This window comes from Temnothorax longispinosus, chromosome 8 (genome assembly GCF_030848805.1).
Source record: "Temnothorax longispinosus isolate EJ_2023e chromosome 8, Tlon_JGU_v1, whole genome shotgun sequence".
Lineage (NCBI taxonomy): Eukaryota > Metazoa > Arthropoda > Insecta > Hymenoptera > Formicidae > Temnothorax > Temnothorax longispinosus.
Window position 1 is genome coordinate 4,535,925 of NC_092365.1, and position 23,217 is coordinate 4,559,141.

The following is a 23,217-nucleotide window of genomic DNA, read 5'->3' on the forward strand; positions in this document are numbered from 1 at the left end:
CGTCCGTATCGTCCAACGTCGAGGGGAAAAAAAGTGGGCAGCAAAACGCTTAACAGTAACGTACCGGAGGCGTCGCCGATTCCTAAGTATCGCGCGTTCGTCCCTGATAACCGTGTACACGTCTCGCGATACAATTCTAATAGCACGGCGCGGTTAACTTTTTTAATTGGAAAAGGGCGGAATAACGGCGCCGTCCAATTTTACGAGCGCGCCTTATCCTGCGAGTCGCGCGCTTTCGCAAGACGATATTCTACCAGGTAACACCAGGGGGTACATGATGTAAAATTGGACTTTTCGGAACTCGCTTCCCGACACCATCGTGTATCGAGGAGTTTACGGCGGTAAACGGCGAATTATCAAGCGTTCACATAGAATTCCGCGAGTCGCCAATCAAACGGCGGTAAAATCGAACTCACGTAATTTAAATAAGTTCATGGCTGAACCTATACCTTGTCGTTATTACATACAGATGTCGCAGCAATCGCGAATGGAAATTAGGGCGGAATAAAATTAGCGGCTCTCCCGAATGCCCAAGTAATTACGTGTAATTTATATTACTCACCATTGGTATGCAAATCACGCGTACCGTGCATGCCCATTATGCCACCTGCCGTGTGAACTTCAATTCTATCGCTTCCAGCTTGTCAGAGTTTTCTGTCTCTCTCTCTCTCTCGCCGTTTTCTTTTTCCTCGCCATCGCGTTGCGTTCGAGTTTGGAAGACTTGTAAAGATTGTCTCTACGGAAAAAAATAAAATTTGCGTTGAGAATAGGAGCGCTTCAGTCTTAAAGTTTTTAAACAATATCTCGAAGAATATGAATGCTGATATTTCCGATCTCATGCATTTATACTATATATTTAGCATAGTTAAATTTGCGTCGCGGTATCACGATTCATATCCACTATTTAATATATTATAGAAACTTTTCGGTATAACTTTTCCATATTTGATGTTGTTCGAAGAAAATGCCTGATAATTTTAACCAAAAACTTACGATATAGAGAAAGATTTGAAAAAGCATACTATTAAGGAATTGTTATGATCACCCAAAATCGACCGACCGACTCAGCGGATTTCGATAGTTAGTGTATCAAATAGTACTCTCTTTTTGAATTATTAACGGTACATTGCATCTAGCAAATACACAATCAAAAAATGTTATATACGCTCTGTGCATTAATATGAAATAAATATTTAAATTTTATTTGGCTCGAACTAGATGCTAAATATCGCTAATCATAATTAAGTCTCGCGTAAGACAAGCAGACCGTCAAAGAATCTACCGTTAAAAGGGAAAGGCGGCGAACTTGAGAGAGAGAGGAGGACAGGGACCCGCGTTGTATAACAACGCGAGACACACACGACACACGACGAGCGGCGAGACAGAGAGAACGAGAAAGGATGCCGACGGTAGGACGGAGAGCCGACAGCTTAGATACGGCTGAATTGGTCAGTGGCGTCAGTCTTTTGATCTAAACTAAAATACCAGCCCGAAACAACGGCCAAAGCAAATCTGCTCAAAGTGCCTGCCCTCTTCAAAGTACTTGGTTTCGTCTATCTCGCTTCGCCCCGCGCGATGGCATACCCCAATGACCAATTATCTTTGTATCTTTGCCGATGACAAGCGAACCGCGAGTAAACTGTCAACGGGGGGGAAAGGGTTTAGTACGTGTCGGTCTATCGGATAAGGGGGTTGGTACGTCGACTCCCCCCCCTCTCTCTCTCTCACTCTTCCTCTCTCGCTATCTCTTGTTTTCTCTCTCTTTCCGTCTCTTTTATCCTCCGCCGTTATTCTATCTCTCTTTCTTTTTCCTGCAACCTTCTCTTGCGCGTTATGGCTCGCGCGTATCCTCTTTTTTTCCCTCTTTTCGTTCATTCCTAATTTCATTTTCATCGGTCGTCGGTTCCGAGCGCGCACGCGCGTTCTGTCGCGCGGATCGGCCGAAACAATAGTTTGCCTCGCGGCGAATTAAATCGAAAACGAATTAAATCTTTTTGCCATCCTGCGCCGTCCCATTGCCTCGCGCTGTGACTCCTCGCCTTCGACAGAGGTACTTCGAACGTCGAATTTGGGACGAGACTTTAATTGGAGTCCCGCGTGTCCGTTTAATTATACCCGTCGCTTTAGCTTTCTTACGTTGTGAGACGGGCAATGTTTTATTATTACTATGACGCTCTTTGTTTTGTCTATCGCTTTTGTTAACGATATTCTTTATCTTTCTTACGTTGTGAGACGCGCAATGTTTTATTATTACTATGACGCTCTTAGTTTTGTCTATCGCTTTTGTTGACGATATTCTTGTGAAAAGTTTTGCATTATCGATATTTTATAATTTATATAAAGAAACATTGATATAAAAGATCATACTATATAATGAACACGTGAAATAATAATTAATAAATAAGCTTCAAATATCATTTAGACAGTTCCAATGTTCTTAGTATTGCTTTAATTAAATACCACCAGATACTTGCAAAATTCTGTCCTTCCAGGAAAATAAGATTTTCTACATCGTTTTATTAAAAAAAATAGCTAAAAGAATAATATGAATGCAACATTCTGATGGCTACTTAAATATGTATCTTATTGGTCTCGTGAAAGACGGTCGTTGTCGTCCTCGTCGGTGAAACAATAGTAGCCTAATGCCACGCAAGAGAGAGAAACGAGAAACCCTCTCGTACTACCGCGATATGGCTTTAATTCGTGACGTCTTATTCGGCTGTCTGGCCGAGCCTAGTGGTCGTTTGATGTTCACGACGCTTTAATATACAGCGGCTGCGGCTGGTCAACAGCCGGGTATCCATACACCTCTTCCGAGGGCCTTTCATTCTGATAATGATTAACAAGACGGAAATTAACGAAGAACAGATTGGATCCGTTTAACGCCATTCTCGTTACCCTTTGTCTGGAAGCGCTGCACTTACAAATACTTCTGTAATTGCTCGCATCCTTCTGTAGTATCTATTCGACCTTAAAGTACACTTCGTAATTCCATCTTGTTACCTCACAGCTTCTTTTTTTAACAAATTCCATTTACTGAGAGAATATTAGGACGTTTTACACCGACTAGGCATTTCTTGATTACTTATCTTTAATTAGACGAAGTCGCTCAGAAGATTTGGTGCTTGGTAAATAAATTGAGATTCTTTCCACCAAATACCAATGATATAAAAAATATTATTAGTAACGTCTTAAGTAGCTCGATTATTTTAGCAAGTTAGTCTCTTTAAGTTGCTCTTTTAATCTCTTAAACTTTGACTACACTGCTAAAAGAAATCTTTTATTTTTAACAATTCCTTCATTAAATTTCATAAGACGATCAATCATCCGTCGCTACAACAAAAATGGTATAATTTATATTACTAGCGACGATGGGTTGATTTATAGGCATTACTAGTACTTTACTGAAAGGCGTAAAAAATTAAGAAATCAAAATTGCCAAAGCAAAATAATATCGCTGTTATATCTACACTACTTCCGCAATGTGTAACGTGTTTTAGACAAACTGCGAAACGCGGGCCGTTGAACGTTGGACGTTGGTATAACGTCGATGTACTTATGGCCCCTTGATGTTGTCTTTCGTTTAATGTATCCCCGTCCAGGACCTAATCCCGTGGTAATAATCTACGTATCCTGCTGCTCGCGTACACAATTCTGTGCAGTAAACCGGGTCAATGACGTGATTCACATTTGTTAGCAGCAGGATATAGCTCATCCTCTCGATTTATATATTTTTTAACAATAAAACTCATCAGCTTTAATCAGCGAAGACACATCTATACTATTATTATAAAGCAACAGGGTTTGCATTTTTTTTGTCCGCTATGATCTCGGAAACCAATGGACCGAATTTTTACCAAACGTATATGAAATAGGGGTAGAATTTCCCGGGGAGTGCTATAGGGTGTATAGTTTTTCGTTACCGATCTTCTGGAAACCGGTTTTTCTAATTTCTTCAATTTTTCGGTAAATAATTGACGGAATTTCAAAGAATTGTATATAAAACAGGGGTTGAATTTTCCGGGGAGTGCCATAAAGTGTATAATTTTTTGTTACCGATCTCTTTGGAAGCTGGTACTGAAATTTTTGAAATTAAAAATCATTTGACCGAATTTTTATTAAATTTCATATACTTTTAATATCGATTTTTTTGGAAACCGGTATCAGAAGTTTTTCGAATTAAAAACCATTTGACCGAATTTTTATTAAAAGTATATGAAATAGGGGTAGAATTTCCCGGCAGTGTAGAGGTAGAGTGTATAGTTTTTTTACCGATTTTCTGGAAACCGGTTTTTTTAATTTTTCTAATTTTTCGAGAAATAATTGACCGAATTTTTATTAAAAGTATATGAAATAGGGGTAGAATTTCCCAGGGAGAACTATAAAGTGTATAATTTTTTGTTACCGAGATCATAGCAGAGACTATTTGCGTGTCTTAATACACATGTTCTCCGGGGCGAAGCCCGGCGAGGCATGCTAGTTGTAAAATAAAGCAATATAATATTGACAGTAACATGTTATATCGCTTTAATTGCAATTTAGGTTCGGTGTTATTTTACTACCTTTTTGAAGCCGACGAGAAGATAGTAATTTTGCGTCTATTCTATGGATATCATAAGAGATAGGTAATATTCTATAGAAAATTATTCTATAAAAAAGATCGTATACCTATAAAAACCGCATCGTACAAAGAGTTATAAAAAAAAATAAATTCTAGATGCAGAACAGTCGTGTTGGCGTATGAGACCGCGGAGTAAAAAATAAATCTCGACTTTATCGATGCATTGGCTCTTGCGAAAATTTTTCTACGATGTATAAAGTTTTACGTCAAGGATCGGGACCGTTTCCGTTCGGCGGGACTCCACCACGTTAATTCCACAGGACGTTACATTAATTCCAAATTGGTTTCGGCCAAGCGGAGATCCTAGGCGTCGCGCCAGGCACGAAGGATCACCGATCCACGGAATACCCGGCTTAGTTCCGTCGTAATTACAGGCCAGAACGGGGCTTAGCCTGTCCTTATTTATACGCAAGCTAGGACGCGACGCGACGCGCACGCTGATACTTCATTCCGCTGCTCCCGTACGCCTCGTATGCGTTTCTTATTAACTACACGCCGACGCAGGCAGATATTGTCATCTCCTCATCTCTGATCAGTGATAACAAGCGATTGAGGCTTATTCAAATGCATCCAGCCCAGCATGTCTAAACTAAGGAGATTGACAACAATGCAAAAATTTCATGCATTCAGATTTAAATCTCCTCCGTCTGTATATGTGGGTCCAAATTGTCCGAGCCAAAATGATATCTGCTCGTAACTTGCAAGTCTGCTAGAAAATATTAAAGAAACGATGTTTATCAAAATTATTATAAAATCGTCAACTACAATGTATAGGCAGCCGTTTTGTAAATTTTTTCAGATTTTTTAAAATACTTTAAAATAGAGAAAAATAGCGTCAAATATGACAGACCTATGTATACCCTCCAAGGGTGCAAAAAAAACGTATACAGACAGAGGGTTAAAAGAATTCTGTATGAACCATGATGATTTTCTATTATGTCATTTACGATATTAAAATATAAATAAAGTATTGAGACTCGTGGAAATGTCAACACTAAAAACGGCGATGCGAGTCAAGCGCGGAACATGGTGCGCAATAAAGTTCAGACGTGTATTTACATGAAACGAACGTTTCGGCTCGTCCTTTGAGCCATCTTCAGCATTTATTAACAAAAGAATGAATCTATTCCTGCGGGGATCGAAGCAGCAATCTCTCTTCCTGAAGAGATATCGTGATAAGCGAGCAAGTAAACCCGATCATGATGGACATTCCACTAAAATCGATATTCCACTAAATACGATATTAAGAGTTAAACCTTTCAGAAGTAAACAATAACTGATTAAAAGAGTTAAACTCAATTAAAGCGGCTTCAATATTTCTTAAGCTTCAATTAATTTCTGGGAAAAATTATACGGTCAACTGCCTGAGAATCTGACAAAGTCTATCCTGCCTTAAGACGTTGTCAAACAAATTTTTCAAGAATGCATCTATCCCTTTTTATCCCCGATGACCAGGAAAGTCAATACACGTTCATTATAGTAGTGAAAGAATGAAGAGTTAAACTCAATTAAAGCGGGTTCAAGATTTCTTATAAGCTTTAGTTTAAGCTAATTTCTGGGAAAAATTATACGATCAACTGCCCGAGAATCTAACAAAGTCTACCTGCCATAAGACGTTGTCAAACAAATTTCTCAAGAGTGCATCTATCCCTTTTTATCCCCGACGGCCAGAAAAGCCGATACACGTTCATTATAGTAGTGAAAGAAGTTGGCGAAATTCCGAGCGCGACTAAGAGAGGCTAGGCGCTTATAAGACCGAAGGGTGTCGGGGATAGGTGGTGGTGTCTTAAGCACCACGTCGCTATATTTAGGACGCATCCTTATCTCCGACGACCCCTTCTAACCGCAGTTTTGAATCGTGGCGGGCGCGCCGGCGCTAAGCGTCGGTCCACGTCGGTGGTGATTCCGCGGCAGGAAGGGATTGCACTCTCTGTGAGACAGAGACAGACGGTGAACGAGGCGAAGGGAAACTGAGGGGAAACTGAGAACGAGAGAGAGAGAGAGAGAGAGAGAGAGAGAGAGAGAGATGCCGTAGAAACGAGAGAAAGCAGAGACCCGGCGAACGATATAGGATAACCCCGTGAGTGGTCAAAGGCGTCGGAGCGAGACGGCTGACGGTCGCGACGAGGGGGACGAAACAGCTCACGGAGGCTAAAGGTGTCGTAATGAAGCTCTGCGAGAACGAAGGATAAAGTGAAACAGCGAATAAGTGGAAGGGGCGGCAGGGAGAAACGACAAAGACAGAGTGGAGACTATCGGCGGGAGAGAGAAGGAGAATTTCAGTCTCGAAGGAAAGGAGAAAGAGAGAGAAAGAGAAAAAGATGTAGGACGACGCCGTGAGAGAAAAAAGGAAAGGATGCCGAGGGATGGAAGGAAAATAGAGAAGGATTGTCACGCTCGTTATTCTGGTGGGGGATGAAGGTGGTGGGGACAGCGTGGAACAGGCGAGACAGAGAGAGAGAGAGAGAGAGAGAGAGAGAGAGAGAGAGGGAGAGAGCGAGGGATGAGAACGGAGACAGAGCGAGGGTGGCGAGGAGGGGTTGAAACGCGTAGGGACACAGAACCATAAGAGGGTTGATGGCGGCCGGGGTTGGCCCCAGTAGCACAGTCGCGCGCCAAACTCCCGTAAGAAAGCACGTAGCCAGTGGTTCGAACGCTTTCTCGCGCAACCTGCACCCCATGTCGACGGACAGATTTCCTTTCCTTTTTTTTTTTCAACGGCGACGAGTTCGAGGGTTCGGGCCGCTGACCCGCCACCTCCGTCACCGCGCACCTTCGTGCACCCGAGGGGTTGATACTACCTGTGACTATCGTTGGGGCCGGTGACTCGAGACACGGGGTTTTTTCTCCGGAAAAGACTAAAGTCGTGGTTGGAAGTCGCTCGAGACGATCGGAGTGGAAGGATGGATTTAGCAGGTAAACAGCAATCTCTATTATTAGATGTTAGTCACTGGTAAACAAAGACATCAACCTCGGGTTAGATGAGATACTATGACACACAGCTACTGAGAGCCTTTATCTGGTTGTCAGCTGTCTGACAAGCGTTATTTTCGGATTCGATCTGTCGGTCGTAGAAACATTACCTATCTGTTTCAGTCATATTTTATTTGTGTATGATATTGTTAAATGTGCATGTTAATTTTTTCGCTTAAAAAAGAGAAATTACTGCGAAATGCTTAAACAATTTAATTAAGGAATGGAAATTGCACGAGCTTCTACGTTGTACGCTTACGCGGTACACTTTATAAAAAAAGATACTCTAGTAAATTTCTACCTATCCAAAAGATAATTGTGTTCGGATTGGTAAAGGTTAGATTTATTCGAGATTAGTTTATATTTGGTAAAAAAACGAGGTGAAAAAATATACTAACAAAGCTATTGATTAGTAAACAATTTACTAACCAATATTCGGCACAATATTTTTTTTTTATAAAACAGCTAGTGTTTCGAAGAAACGTTGCCGAGAGGACCGGCGCGCTCGCCATTAGAAGTTGAGCACGAGACACACGATCGTGCTCTCGCCGCGTATTTCGCGTTGTCGGCGATGTTTATGTCCGCGTTTCTCGCGAGCTGCATTGCATTTTGCGTTACTGGCGCCTGACATAATGCAAAAGTTTTCGAACGGCGCCAGATGCGACTCCGTCCGCGAGCGAGAGAAAACGCTGGGCGCGTTTTCTCCTCCGCGCTTGTGTCGCTCGTTACTGAGAAAGTATAAGTCTAATTTACCAGAGTGTCTCTTGTCCGACACAAATTCTGGGAGACCTATCCCCCAGGCTCTTGTAAGCGGCACTCTCGCAACGGCGGTGGCGCACAAACGCTTTCTGATTAGCGGAAACTTTCGAAAATCCTGCCTCGAAATTTATTTCAATCCTAAGCGGTGTTTCGTCACAGCGGGACAAAATATTATATTGCGATATGGAGTTCCGCCAACCGCGAATTAACATCACGAACAAACTTATTCTACGGATATATTACTACGCTTTGAAGTCATGCATTACAAGTCCAATAATTGCAAGATAATGAGAATAATTTAATTTTTTAACGTGTTGTAAAATATTACTTTTTAATTATTGGACTTTTAGTTACCGGTATTTATCAGTTTTAAAACACACACACACACACACACACATACACAAACTCATATATATGAGCTATATAAATAAATGAGCTATTACATACACAATTAAATCTTGTCCCGAAAGAATTAATCGGTCTATATAGATAATAAAAATTCTTCGCGTTAACCGAAAAATTTAGCATTTCGTACAATGAGTAATAACTGCTCGGACCTTTATGCAGACGATGATTGTGAATTTATGTCAATCGGATCGCGCGATAGAGCTCCGGCTCGTTTATTATCGCGAAACAAAGTAGCCAAGCGAGCTCATTATACCGCGCGCCGATCGGACGTGTTGCACAAGTGCAACCAGACTCAATATTATGCCGGACTGGTGGCGGGTATACGACAATTTGCCTGACGATTCATCGTTCAAGCGTCGTGAGATTAACGCGCTGCACGTGCTGGCAAACGCTGCAAAATTGAATCTTCACAGCACATTGCAGACTTCTCTCTCTCTCTCCGCCTCTCTCCCCTCTCTCTCTCTCTCTCTCTTTCATCGACGCAGCTGTGCAGCTGTAATATTGTGTGCCCTTCGGCACGGCGGAGAGATAAACGCATAAACTCTGCGACGGTGATGTCAACGAAAATATGTACGCGTCGATACTTTCGAGCGGCGAATATTTGGGACCGCGGCCGTCACCGGTGGATGGCATCGTTCCGCGTGATATATAACGGGGATCATCAAGGGTTCGTCGCCGTTACATGTTAACGTCCCGTTAAAGGGATTAAGTGCCAATTACGTTCTTACCGCGGCGAAATTACGTGACACGGTTAAACTTCTAATTCGATAAGTGGCAGTTAACTGCGCTCGAGCTGTGTGTCTGGCGTGCTCCGACGACTGGATGCATTCACTGACGGTCGTTGTTTGTATCGCACATACTTACTGTCAGAGTGTTTAGCGACGATCTCTTTCGAGATTAAGGTATCCACAATTACATTGGAAAAACCAAAAAATTGATCTATACAAAGAAGTATTCGCATTTTATATATGTGTCCTTAAAAATGTATCCTTAAAAATGAATTATGTTCAGTTACTTATTCACAAAGTAATATAATATTTTAATATAATATATACATATACTCATACATTCCGTGATTCAAGTTAATAATTAAGAAATTTAATATCTGAAAGAGAGAAAGGGGGGAGGGAGGGAGAGAGAGGGTGTATTGCTCGCATGTATGCTTGCGCGTATGTGTGCGTGTGTACGGGTTTTCTTCTTGAATTACTTTTCTCTCGGTTGGTGCAGCTGTATTTCCATTGTAGATACGACGCTTCTACCCTTCTTTGTTTCTACGTCGTTGGTTTTAAGACGTGTCCCATCGTCGCCATAAAAGTACGCTAAAACTCGGCACAATTTATTTCACCTTATCTCTCTCTCTCCACCTAACTTTATCCTCACTCGCATATCTCGCGCGAGCAACTTTATACGAAATCATCCGTTACTCATACTGGTCGTTCTCTTTTCGCCTTCTTAATTGCATGATTTGACAAATCCACGTAATCGTTTTGCAATTTAACACTTTTTCTCGATACGCGATAAATATTTGTGCTCCAAACATTATAGCAAGTTATTGCGAGAAACTTGTTAATTGCGGACGCAACAATCTCACGATCGTGTTTCAATTTGTCCCGTATCTTCTCGTAATTTATACGCAATTTATGCTCAACCCTCATGCGTACGATGTAGCATGATGTTTATCGGGTTCTCGAGGACTCTCAAGTTTATCTGATATACACGGTGTCCTAAACATCGCGAGTTTTTCCGTCACACTTCTTTCGTTCAATACCAGGGAGAGAATTTCTCGATCTTTTATTCAAGGTCACAATTATTCAAAGAATTCGTGAATATTTATCAAATATTCATGCACTTTCGCCCGCGTTTGCACAGATAACATAGCAATTATTTCGGAGCTAATTGACGTCACTGATACCCCGACGCACACGGTAAATAGCCGTAAGCGACGACGGTGACGGGAGCAAAAAAGGCAAAAGAAAAAGGGAAGAAAGAAAAAAAAACCCGAGTGCAGATATAAGGATGCGGAGAGGACGAGGCCGACCTCCGGTAATTTTCATTCCGGAACGAGACAGCGCCGAGGCTCTGAGAGGCTGAAACGTCGTTTAAGGAAATCTTGCCTTAAGTCGAGAGAGGCGTAGCGTTTAACGCAATTGGAGCTCATTTAAAAATCCCATCAAAAATGTACTCGGAAATATCTGCGTGTCCCTGCGACCCTCTCTCTCTCGTGAGGATCACGAGCCGCCTCCTCCACGATACAACTATGCCACCCCTCACTTAAACCACCCCCGAGGCTATTTCTGCGGCCCTGCCGCTTCTGCCTTACTATCCACCCTCTTTCTTGATCGTCACCCTCGCAGCTACTACCCTTCTCTTCTCAAACGCGCTCGCGCGCTCACACAATTACATACACACACACATACACCTCAGTAGACTTCTTTCTCTCGCTTTCGTCATTCCTTCCCTCGAGCGTCTGACGAACCTCGGAGAGCTCGAAAGAGAAACAGAGTCAGGGGGGGCTGTCTGATTGGATTGTAAGCTCGATTTACACTACTTTCGGTTCTTCAGGTTTCTCTCTCTCTCTCTCCTTCTCTTTCGCTCTTTCTCTCTTTCCCTCTCTCACGTGTACGCGAGTCGACACGGTCCATCTACGTACCAATTTCGCGAACCGGGGCGTTTTAGGAAGTTAGTGGACGAGCGCGACGCGCCGGGCAATAAAATAACACCGACGGTGACCGAGTTATATAAAGGGACAAGTTACGCGAGAGCCAAATAACGTTTGCTTAACAAACGTTTTTATTTCTCGTATCGGGGGTTGGAATTTTGCGCGATGCATGTAACCCAACGTTCGCCAAACGAAAAAGTTTGTTGCGAATTTCACATGCAGCTGCAATCAAATCTTTCGCAATTTTCAAGATTTATATAAACACTGCACGCGAATATTCATGAAGAAAGAAAGATGGAAAGCAAAAGAAATATAGTTAGAGATCTCGTTATACGTGTAAATACCCTCTGTAGAGAAACCGTAGTATATCTTCCAGAATATTAATGTTAAGCGTCGCAATAAGTGTCATTAGTTCTGAGATACTGCGTGTATATACATATATATGCGAGAACGGCGATTAAAACCGCAAGCGCAAGCCTTCGGCGAAACTTGGAACAAATCGCGGGCACGATGATATCGACAGAAGTATCGACAACTTTGCATTCGCGGGCATCCGTCGCGCCGTCAAAACGTCGCGCGGAGTTGAATGACTCGATGATTGCAAAGCATCCAGAAAATTTGTTTTCGCAGTTAATGAAGCGCGGCCGTTAACGAACCCATTGTTCACGAGCGGAGTTTTGTTTCTTCGTCCTCGTCCCGATTATACGCTTCGCATTATTCGCCGTAGCGATTAAATGGCTTGCTTCGCAACTTACTCATTAACGTGTAAAAGTAGTACAGCTTGCGTGTAACATGAGCTGAAATTTATCCCATAAAAAGATTCTTTGGCACAGAACGGTACTTTGATAAACGCCAGCGAATATTTACCCGTCTGATATTTGTAAGAGCATCTTTTTTTTGTAAAACGGATTAACCTTGTTTAAAAAATAGCGAGATATAGCAGAAGTATCGGAAGTGTATCGATAACGATTGTATCAGCAATATATTGTTTCGCAATCCATTTGCAATTCAAAACTATCCTTTGTCACGTAAATTAGCTTTGCAATATTAATTTTATTTAATTTTTATCGCTCATCATAATGTAATATAAAAAACATTGTGGTTTGAGAAAAAATATATTTTGATGATATTTAACAGAATTGAGACGAGGAATCGTAAACTGCCGAAAGGCAGAAGAGGAAGATAATAAATATGGGTAAGAGGAACGTATATCTGTTTTCGATTCGATGAGGTAGCCGGCTTTTTACTGAATTTAACAATTTTATGCGCCTCGATCGTACAGGCTGGTCGAACAAATATTGCTGCGAAAATATCAGCGAAAAATTCCTGTGTTATAATAAGAGAGGCGCCAGGTTTAATAGTAATTATTTTCTAACCGTATGATCTGCTCGTATTACTTCACCTGTTCAAATTATTTCCTTCGCATCTCATGTAACAGAATAATAAAACGCGATAAGAACTAAATAAAAAAGAAATTAAATCTCGGCCGTGCAATATGAAGATGTGAATTAACTTGCGAATTTTTTTGTAACGTACGTGATACAGCGAATCGATTAATGAAATACATATATTTGGAGAATTATAACTTTGATCAAACAAAACAGTTATAGTACTTCATTGATGATCAATTTAAATTGACTTTTAATTTTTTTTAATTCTTATTTTATATAGACGGTCACGTGTATGCTATGTGAATCATGTTCTTCTGTTTATCGCTCGCTACTCATATTTCATCTAATTCTTATTTTATATATAGACGGTCACGTGTATGCTATGTGAATCATGTCCTTCTGTTTATCGCTCGCTACTCATATTTCATCTTACACTTCATTGCATCTCGGAGCTAATGTAGGCGGGTACAAGGCGCAGCGATTATCCGCAAGTAGTCAATGGCCGACTTTACACCGGCACAGCGTAGTTTGTACCAGGCGGGGTTTAATATCGCCGAGCTGGCTCGCTTGCGGCGATGTTGTCACTTCTGCAGGCTCCTACCCGGCTGGCAAGTATCTTAATCTTTAATTATCGCCCCTCACCGTTCTTAATTACGCCGTAATTGTAGTTAGATAGCGTATCAGTGTCCTGCGGAAAAAGTTTGACGGCGGACGCCCGTCGGTGATGTTGGCGTGAACGACGTCAATTTCAAGACGTCCAATTATCAGGGGCTGATTATCGGGTGAATATACAGGAAAGGGCTAAAACGGAGGGAGGGAGGGAGGGAGAGGAGGACGCAGATAGAAAGAGAAATGAAGATGAACGAGCCTCGCCCTCTTCCTGCAGTGAATCTCATGCAGGCGATCAACGCGTTAATCATCTCTCACGGCGAAAAGACCTTAAGATTTTTTTTAATTTCTCCTAATAACGTTTCCTGACGAAGCCACTCGACGCTCGAGGATGTTGTTCTTTATGCGAATGATTCTCTGATTGTGTAACAAGCACAAAAGATAACGCTAGAATTTAATAATTAAGATATCTTTTATGTTATTACTGATGACTATCAACCTGTGAACTGTACATAAATTTTATAGATTATATATTTTAATTACATACTGAGATTATAAACGTTTAATTTGAATATTCCAAATAAATATTTCATCATTCAATTTTTTTTCTTTTTCTCGTGATCGATAGTCCTTATAATGAATTGACAGAATCATTGAAAACCGATATTCGAGGAAATAATTATAAAATGTATATCGCCAAATGCGCCGCGCGGTTATATATTTTCTGGTAAAGATAGGCAGCGACTACCCCCCGGTGCGAACGTAATTGCGACCGGACATGAAGGGTACGGGGGTGACAGCTTCATGTAAATTGCTGCTTAGAGCATATCGATTGTGCCTAACTCTCTATCCTGTCAGCTAGATTAGAAAAAGTAAGGAGCCTCTTACGCGCTTGACTGGTCACGAGTCACCGTGAAGAAAAGGGGATTGAAGGGGAAGAGGGGAGGCTGGGAGATGGTCGGCAGGCGTAAAAGAGATGCAACGAGAGGCTGAGCTTCGAGGTAAATAAGGCGAACAAAGAAAGGAAGAGCAACAAAGAGAGGAGGGCGTACGTTAGAGCGAACGAGAATGGAGGACGGCGCGGCGATACTCGAAGCACGTTAATTCGTTGCCGGGCCGATAATCAAGCAGAATAACGATCGATCTCGCAGCCACTCCGGCCTAATCTTGCACATCTGTCGAAATAAGGAGGGGATAGAGCCAACGAGAGGGCAACGAGCGGCCTTTCTGCGCGCTAACGTCCGTAATTAGTATCCTGTCGGCCGCATGGAGCGTGAAATAACACGCGTGAAATATAATCGCGCCCTAGTGGAATACGTTAAACGGATACGCAGTCGTAACTCCGATCCTCGCGGCTTTTCTTAATAATTAAACGTGGGTTATATAATCCGTATAAGCGGATCCGTTTAAATGAGCGGCAGATCTAAATCTAAGGAAATGAAACTTTTAGTTATAAAATTATATGTTGCGTCTCTGAGGAGGAACGTCGACGATTTTCTCTCCAGCCATTCTTTAACATTCTGATACACGTGGGCGCGGATGAGATGCGTGTAATTGATATGAATGGAACAGATCACCAGCAGTTAAAAACAGCACGTTCACTGCTTTATCAGGTCTATCGGATTTTCTACAAAAGTTTATTTACCCAAGTACGAGAGGTCCAATATCCTGTCTGCGCTAGAAACGAGCGAATAGTTTTACTCTAACAAATATACATTTAAATATGTGCGTTGCAATAGTGCGTAACAGTATCGTGCATAGTGTTAGATTACAGGTTAAAATAAAAAATGATATTTGTGGCATATTTTTTGTCTGATATAATATAAATTAAACGAAGTATAGGTTCTCTAGACATAAATCAATTGCCTCATTTATTTCCTTTGATATAATATACGCGAGAGAAAGCAATCCCAGACAACAGGCGTGTTTCAAAGACGTCTCTTTTAAGATCTCGCAAAAAATTTAACAAAAGACGTTCTAAAAACATTTTCAAGACCTTTTAAAAAAACATCAAAAGTTGTCTTTTATATTTTTTAAAGCCTGTATGTATAATAGCTATGTACATGCTTATCGATTCTAATATTTATTGATTAGAATACATATGATAGGTCTAATTTGGATATAAAATGTAGCCTATAAAAATATTTACTGTTAGATAAAATCCAGCAATATTTTTCATTACTTCGTTCAAAACAATTAAGATAAAGTTCTATGAAAATGCATTAATGAAAAAAGAAGATAGGAATTGGTATTACTTAATAAATCGGTATGATTTAATATTTACTTAATTTTCTTAACAGCAAAAATCTCTATCTACTATAATACGTCTATTTGAAATTTTTAAACGTCTTTTAGAAAACATCAAAATATATTTTTTTAAATATTTATTTAAAAATAAGTACCTTAACCATTTTCTAGCAATAATTTCTACTTGTAAAGAATCTCATCGACAACTCGTGTGTATCTTCATAAAAAAAAAGAATAGCGTGTATGACCGTATTCGAAACGACATTTCACCGGCAGGACAAATCTAGTCTACGTAGACTATCAAGACCGACGACTGTTTCGGCGTAACGCATAGTTTCGGTAACAAGAACGTATGAGGACGTTGCTTGGCGTGGAATATCCGTCGAGAAGATCGGCGGGAGAGAAAATATCGGACCTATATAGCTATAGCCAATGAACTCTCAACGATTCGTGCAGCGTCTGTGCGTATAGGCAGCAATCCTATCTACTCGCATACGTCTACTTTCGTTTACGTATTTTCCTTTCCTGCCTGTGAGGCAGGGGATTGAGGGCGTCGTGAAAGGAATCGGTGAAGAGCAGAGAGGGGCCGACGACGACGACGACGAATCGCGCTCGGATGCGAGATGCAGCAACGCTGAATTCAACCGGGTTGATTGATTTCACGGGGAAAAATTCCGCGCCAATATGCACACGTATATCTTCTCCTCCGCCTATAGGGAGAGGAGGTCGAGCCCGTTCGCGCAGCCGACGTGAGATTTCGCCGATTCATTCCTTGTAATTGTGCAAAATCAAATTGTATAGAAGCGAGTCGAGTCGTTCTCGATTAACCGATGTCTGTCTCGCGGATATAGAGATCTTATTCGCGTGCGCGTAACGTGCGCGATTTACACGTGGAAATCGGCGAGATTGTTCTTCGCCGTTTATCAGACTATCTTTCTTCTCCCCTTCGACATTCCGACGGGATCGCTTTCGTAATGAGCATCAACGCGTCCATCGGGAAATCGGAGAAATGATAAAATACGCGGGTGCCACGTGCGCGAGATGAAATAACGAGGCAATAAAAACGCGGACCGCCCTCAACGATTCATCGTCGGTTCAGTAATCCTCCCGCTTCGAGCTCGCGTGGCAGAGAATTTCCCTCCACGTGGCGCTTGGGTCAAAGGTCGGCCGGTATGCAAACAGAAATTACCGCGTGGCTAGCATAATCAGGCGAGATGAGGGAATACATAGCTGCATACGTCGACAGCCTCAGTTTCTTCATTTCAGTTTAAATTGCATTCAATTGATCTCTACGCGCCGCATTCTCGATCACAACGAACTGCGCTTATCTGTTAGTGCAAATAACGTGTATCAAAATTTAACGTAACGTGACATTAACGTATATCAAGATTTACTCTGTTTTATTCTATTTTTATCATATTATTAAAACTTTGTCATATTGCATTATTGAATCAAATAAAATTATTAAAAACTTATTTTATTAAATACTTAAATTTTCCTTCCTAAACTAATGTAGAAATGGAAGAACATTAAAATTTTAAATTATTAGGGGTATTTAAATAAGTTAGAGTTTAACGGTTTGACAGGTTATATCGGGTTAAAGTCGGGTAAAAAGTTAATTTTTACACTTTTAACCTAAAGATTAATGTGATAGGTTAATGAGTCACTTATGTATTTTGCATAACCTTAAAGAGTAGCGCGCCCAAAGTTAATTAATTAACTTTTTACTCGACTTTAACCCGACATAACCTGTCAAACCGTTAAACTTTAACTTATTTGAATACCCCTATTATATTTTCCATTAAATTTCTCACTCAGGAGCACGAAACAAACGATAATTGCTTGACGAGTAATCGTGATTATTGATAGTCTAATAATTTTCGGGGTAGTTAGCGACAATTGCACGACGCGATATCCGAGAAGGACAGAGCATTCGAAAAATATGCCGACCGCACGCAGTGTTTTCAATGAGGGCTTTAAAGGCGAACGAAATCGCCAACACTAACACTTAACCCTCTAAAAAATTAAATTCCCTCTTAATGGGTAACGGCGAGCCTCGCGGAAAACAACCGGTGATAAAATTAAAGGCAAAGCCTCGAACGCTTGTAAAATTTTATTTTATTCGCCAGCCGGCAATTCAACTCGGACTACTCCTCCAGCTGTGTCTTGTAACATTCTCTATAACCGTCCTTCTTTGCCATAGAATCCATGGAAACCGAGCGTAAACACTCCTAAATAATAATAATCTACAATCTACATCTGTGGTGTAAATCATGTGCCCTTTTTATAAGGAATCTACGTTGATAGTGCATGATTTGTGTAAGCAATCACAACGCGGTTGCGTTTCTATTTAATCTCACAATTTATAACGAAACACAGAGATTTGTAACACCGAAGTATAATCAATCCTTTAACAAAGATATATTTCCACTAGGATAAAAATAATTAATATAAACTATATAATAGGAACGCGAAATTGGCTTCAATTCGCCACTATACCGCGAGATTATTCGCAGGTAATTATCCCGCAGATAATACATAATCTCAAAGTCTTTTCCCGCTCTGACGTAGCTTCATTGCCCTCGTACCTCGCATGTGGAGAGTATACGGAGAGATTGAAGTCTTCTAAATTTTTAACGCCAGGATTCTTTTGTCTAGGAATATTGAAGCGAGTCATCGCCAAGCGCTCGGATCTTGTCTCTCGACGAAGAAACGAAACGATCCGATTCCATTCCACATATTGGGAACCGATTGTGGCCGGAATTGAAATAGAACATCGTGAAAAGACGAGAGAGAGAGAGAGAGAGATGGGGGGACGTCTTCGATTGCGCTGTATGAGGAAAGATTTCCGGGGCCCGTACGTACCTATACGACGTCGTTAAGGAAATTAAGGGGGGTTACGGGCCGCGGTTAGCACGTTCACCCTTCGCGCGGCTCGAACCCCTTACGACGAAATCACGTCCGTGCGACGCGCGTGCATGCGGAGAGACGATCGGCCCGCGCGCACGCTCACGCGGATTGCGGTCGGAGCGCGCTGCATATAGACGCACCCCCTTGCTTGCAACCCTCGCTCCTTCCACCCCCGCCCCCCGTTTTCTCACCATAGCGACCAACGCTCGAATACGTCTTCGCGCTAACGTGTACCGGGACGTGCCCGTCGTCGGCGTACGTGAAACCGGAATCGCATTCACGTAAATACCCGGCAGTATAACGGGTGCGCATAAAGGAGAGCGTATATATGAGATATGAACGAAAGCAGAGAGAGAGAGGGGGAGAGAGAGAGGAGAGGAGAAAAGCTGTAGATAGCGGCTGGGTAATAGCAAGGAACCAACCGGCAGAAAATCTCTTCCGTTGAATATAGTTCGAGAGGGTATAGTAGACAGGGAGGAAGGGTGGGCATAATATAATGGATATACGCGAGCTATCACGCAATGCATACTAAGCTCTCCTGACCGTTCGCGAGTCGCTGCGATCTTCGGCGTCGCTCTTTCCGGCCTCTTTCGCCTCGGTTTAAGCCGCGCCGGATTGTCTTTCGGTTTTGTCGGGATCGTCCTTGCAGAGGCACGTCGGGAAGTCGTTTCTCCTCATTTCCGTGACGATTTAGCTTTCTCTATTCCGCACAATCGCTAAACACGAATCGCGAAATCGCGCGCGGTGGCGGACGTTTATTTTTTTTTTATATATAATTTTGCGCTTCCGCGACATAAATGTTAAGCCGGCAACTTTTAATGAGGTGCGCCGACATCGTGTTTTTATTAACTTTTTAAAAAATTTAAAAGCTGAAGCGATGCGCGATATGCATCCTGCGAATACTCACTCGTCAATAACATTCGCAATTTTATCATGATTATTAAAGCGTATTTCGTAGATCGCGAGAATTTTAATATTCTGTCACGAGGTCGAAGTTAATCTAGCATAATCACTCTGCACATATTATCTATGTAATGTAAATATAATTATAATATATGTAAGTAACTAATCAAGATATAAAGAAGTTGTCCGAAGTACTGAGACAAATCAATTAAAATAAAAAGAGATATTATAATGTCAGTTTTTAAACTTGCTGGAAACAATTAAATGAAAATGTCTCAATTTAGAATTTGCGCAATATTGGTAATGATCGATAGGCGATTGATTCTGAGAGCATGAAAAATCGCGGACACGCTATTCAATCGTATACGAATATCGACACGGTTGGCAGACTCGAATACGCTAAATTTGTCGAGTTGTCATTTGCGCATCGTCGCGTCACCCGGGCCCATTCTTTTGTCTATCGTTCGCGTTGCCTATCGAACGTTTCGCGCAATGGTATCGTTATCGCTCGTATCCAATTTCGTGATCCAACCGAAACGATGGATCATTAGACATGAATTCGACCATCGAGCCATAAACAATTAACTGTGTCACCCGTTAGGTACAGTCAGTTGGATAAATGTATGTTTATCGTAATGAAAAAAGAAATATTTTGAAATCGTTGTTAATTTTTCTTCAAAGTACAAATCAGAAATTTTTTGAAAAAATGTATCTCCAGTAGTAAAAGTGGAATAGAATGTTTCATCAGTAATAATATATCCTGTTACAAAACGGGGAATGCAATTAACCCATTGGCTGTGTAAGAGAATTTTACTATTTGGGCCAAAAGTGTGTTGAAAAAAAAGTTCATCGGATTATTATGAAACTTAATACCCTTATGTTTTTTGGGTCTCTGAATCCGAATATGATGTCAGATTTACAAAATTCAAAATGGCGAGTCCAATATGGCGGATTAAAATTAAAAAAAAAATAGACGGAATTTTATTAACATTATTTTGAATTTTGAAAATCTGACTTTATATTCGGATTCAGAGACCCGAAAAAACATAAGGGTACCAAATTTCATGAAAATCAGACCTTTTTTTGTCATTTTGATCCGCCATATTGGATCCGCCATGTTGAATTTTGTACATCTGACTTCGGATTAGTAATCAGCGATCCCAGAAACCCCCGAGTAACAAGTTTCAAGCAAATTCAGAAAGTTTTACTTTGTTTTTTCTACGTTGCGGCTATAGCCGTCATACACACTCTTGGCCACTTTTATTTTTGCGGCTATAACCGTCATACACAGTCAACGGGTTAATCCAAAACACACGGATAACTAATAGATCAACGTTCGCTCAATGCATGTAAAGAAATACGGGTTCAAATGAACAAAAAGACACTCTCGCGTGCCTAAAACTAACTGTGGGAATTATAATAAATTAAATAATTACCCGTGTTATCGCAGCGGCTAATTTATGCAAAAATAATCCGTGGGTTAAAACTATATTTGCTCGTGATAACACCGATAAATATTCATGAGTCTTTAAAAATTATTCAAATCTGAAACAGAACGCTATTAACATTAACGTCGGTTACTTATAACCGTCTTGGTGAAAGGGAAGAGCGTTGTTGAATCATTATTCTACCTCATTATCACTCTTAAATTCTTCATAAAGTTTCATGACAAAGTAACGCAAAGTTTTGCCTATTAATTCGATGGGAAATTATCTTCCCGTTCTACTTCATATTATTCTGTTTATAAAATCGGTAGATCATATCTAGTAAGAAACAAAATCATGATATATAGTATCTTAATCACTTATCGTAATCACAAGTCACATTAAGCTTAGTTAAATAAATTATTATATTTATGATTTTTATTTCGTCGGAATGCTATCGTACGTTTGCTCTTATTTTTATAAAGATTTCTAAACGACATTATACCCTTAATTCAGCGTATAGTGAAGTTATGTCAAAAGGCGAAAATATTCCGTATTTTATAATATTCTAATTTTCATCGAGCCGATATCGCATAACTTGCGAAACGGCAATCACGTTTGCGAATTTGTCGAATATATCGTCGATAAATTCGCGCGGCACACCGGAAAGCTGTAAATTCGATAAATGCCGCACACTGTCGCAGGCCAGCCAAAGCCGCGCGGCTCGGTCACCGAGTTCATTCGCAAAAATTAACGCTTAAGCCCGGGCCGGATAAAACGCCGCTGAACGACCATTGATCCCCGTAAGCTCTCCAGTCGTGCTCCCTGATATCCGGTACGGAATCGCGCGTGTATGCGGCGAGATTACACCTACGTCCACGCTACGTGCTCGCCACTTGGACGGGGTGGATCCCGATACGATGGGCACGCGTACAGAGAAATTTGAAAAGAGACATACGGATACAAATAGAAAAATGACTAATTAACGCAATTGTGCAGATTAATGTCAACAAAAATACATGTAGATGATTTACCTAAAATCCAATCAATTAAATACTACGATACGTAATAACAATCTCGTTCGACATTCTTGTGCGTTCATCAGTTGCCTATCACGGCCTATCTTGATCAAATCATACTGAGTCATATCAGCTTACTTATAATTAGCTTCCATGAATTGCTTGTCAAGGATAATTTGTGACCCTATACGTTAACTTTACATTTTCACACCGAGCTTTACATCTCAAGTTCTAAAACCTTGGATCGTGTTTTTAGATAACCCTGTATACGCGATTGGTAGTTTCCGCGTTTCTCTTTATTCCAGGCCGTGACCCTCGTACGGCCGCGTACGTTCTCGTTATCGGCGCGATATTTCAGTTAGCGAGCGGAACGAAAGCGCGCTCCCGCATGTGCAAAGCAAAAATCGAGCGCAATCGTATAAATTTCACTATGCCATAAAGAAAGATCCGTTTGTGCGCGCTTAACGGTTTTAAATCGCGACAGTTAGCGGAGATTACAATGCGACGTGAAAGCACGAAATATGTTGTCGTTCGTGGCGTTTATCGAGATATTGTTATTGGTGATTACCATCGAACGAAAAAGAGAAAACTTCGGAAAAGATTCGTTTAGTGGTTTTAGATAGAAACTGTGAGAAACAAATTGAATTTGCAGGCAAAAATATTTTCATTGTCGCGTATTATTTGATAACGTAATCAAGATAATGACAGCCAATTATCGTTAAATCTCTGATGAAAGATAATTATATAAAGTCTATAATTTATGATCCTCCCTCTTTCTCTCATATTAATAAACGTGACATAATATTGCGCAATAAATAATTACTCAAAAAGAGATCGATTCGCGAACCGACTCGGCCTGATTGAGGTTTTACTACAGTATATCTTCGCTGATAACAAGGAACAAAGACATAATAGTTCAGATTGGAAATGTTCTACTGATGTCTATTGTGACGCGGGACAATAGATTAGGAGCAAAAAATACGGGGGGGAGTTATCAGTAGCGAGGCAAGAGAAAATACATGATTGTTCCACAGCTCGATAATAAGACTCGGAACGTGCGATTGGCAAGGGATTTAACGCGAAAGAAATTCACCGATCAAAAGAACGTCGTCCGATATTCTCTCTTAATGTCGCGGAAGAACGCCCTGGATCTAGCACCGTTCCATGCTTTCCCCTCTTCCTTTCGCTCTCCGTCTTTCACTCTTTCTCCCCCTTTCTGTCTCACAGTCTCTCTTTTTCTGTTTCGCCGTCCCGAATGCCCGATGTAGCCTACGCATAATTAAAGTCGTCGCGA

The 23,217-nt window shown here is 41.0% G+C and overlaps 1 protein-coding gene and 1 pseudogene across 1 annotated transcript in view; one reads left to right on the plus strand and one right to left on the minus strand.

Annotated features, from left to right (window-relative positions):
* Scgdelta (sarcoglycan delta) overlaps nt 1-675 on the minus strand; it is a 238,950-nt gene extending 238,275 nt beyond the window's left edge. Inside the window, exon 1 of the mRNA XM_071785779.1 lies at nt 563-675. Coding sequence (XP_071641880.1) covers nt 563-565 — 3 coding nt within the window. The 5' untranslated portion in view covers nt 566-675. The remainder of the gene's footprint in view (nt 1-562) is intronic.
* Nucleotides 676-7,205: 6,530 nt separating this feature from the next.
* Nucleotides 7,206-15,102, plus strand: LOC139817842 (uncharacterized; annotated as a pseudogene).
* The last annotated feature ends 8,115 nt before the right edge of the window (nt 15,103-23,217 follow it).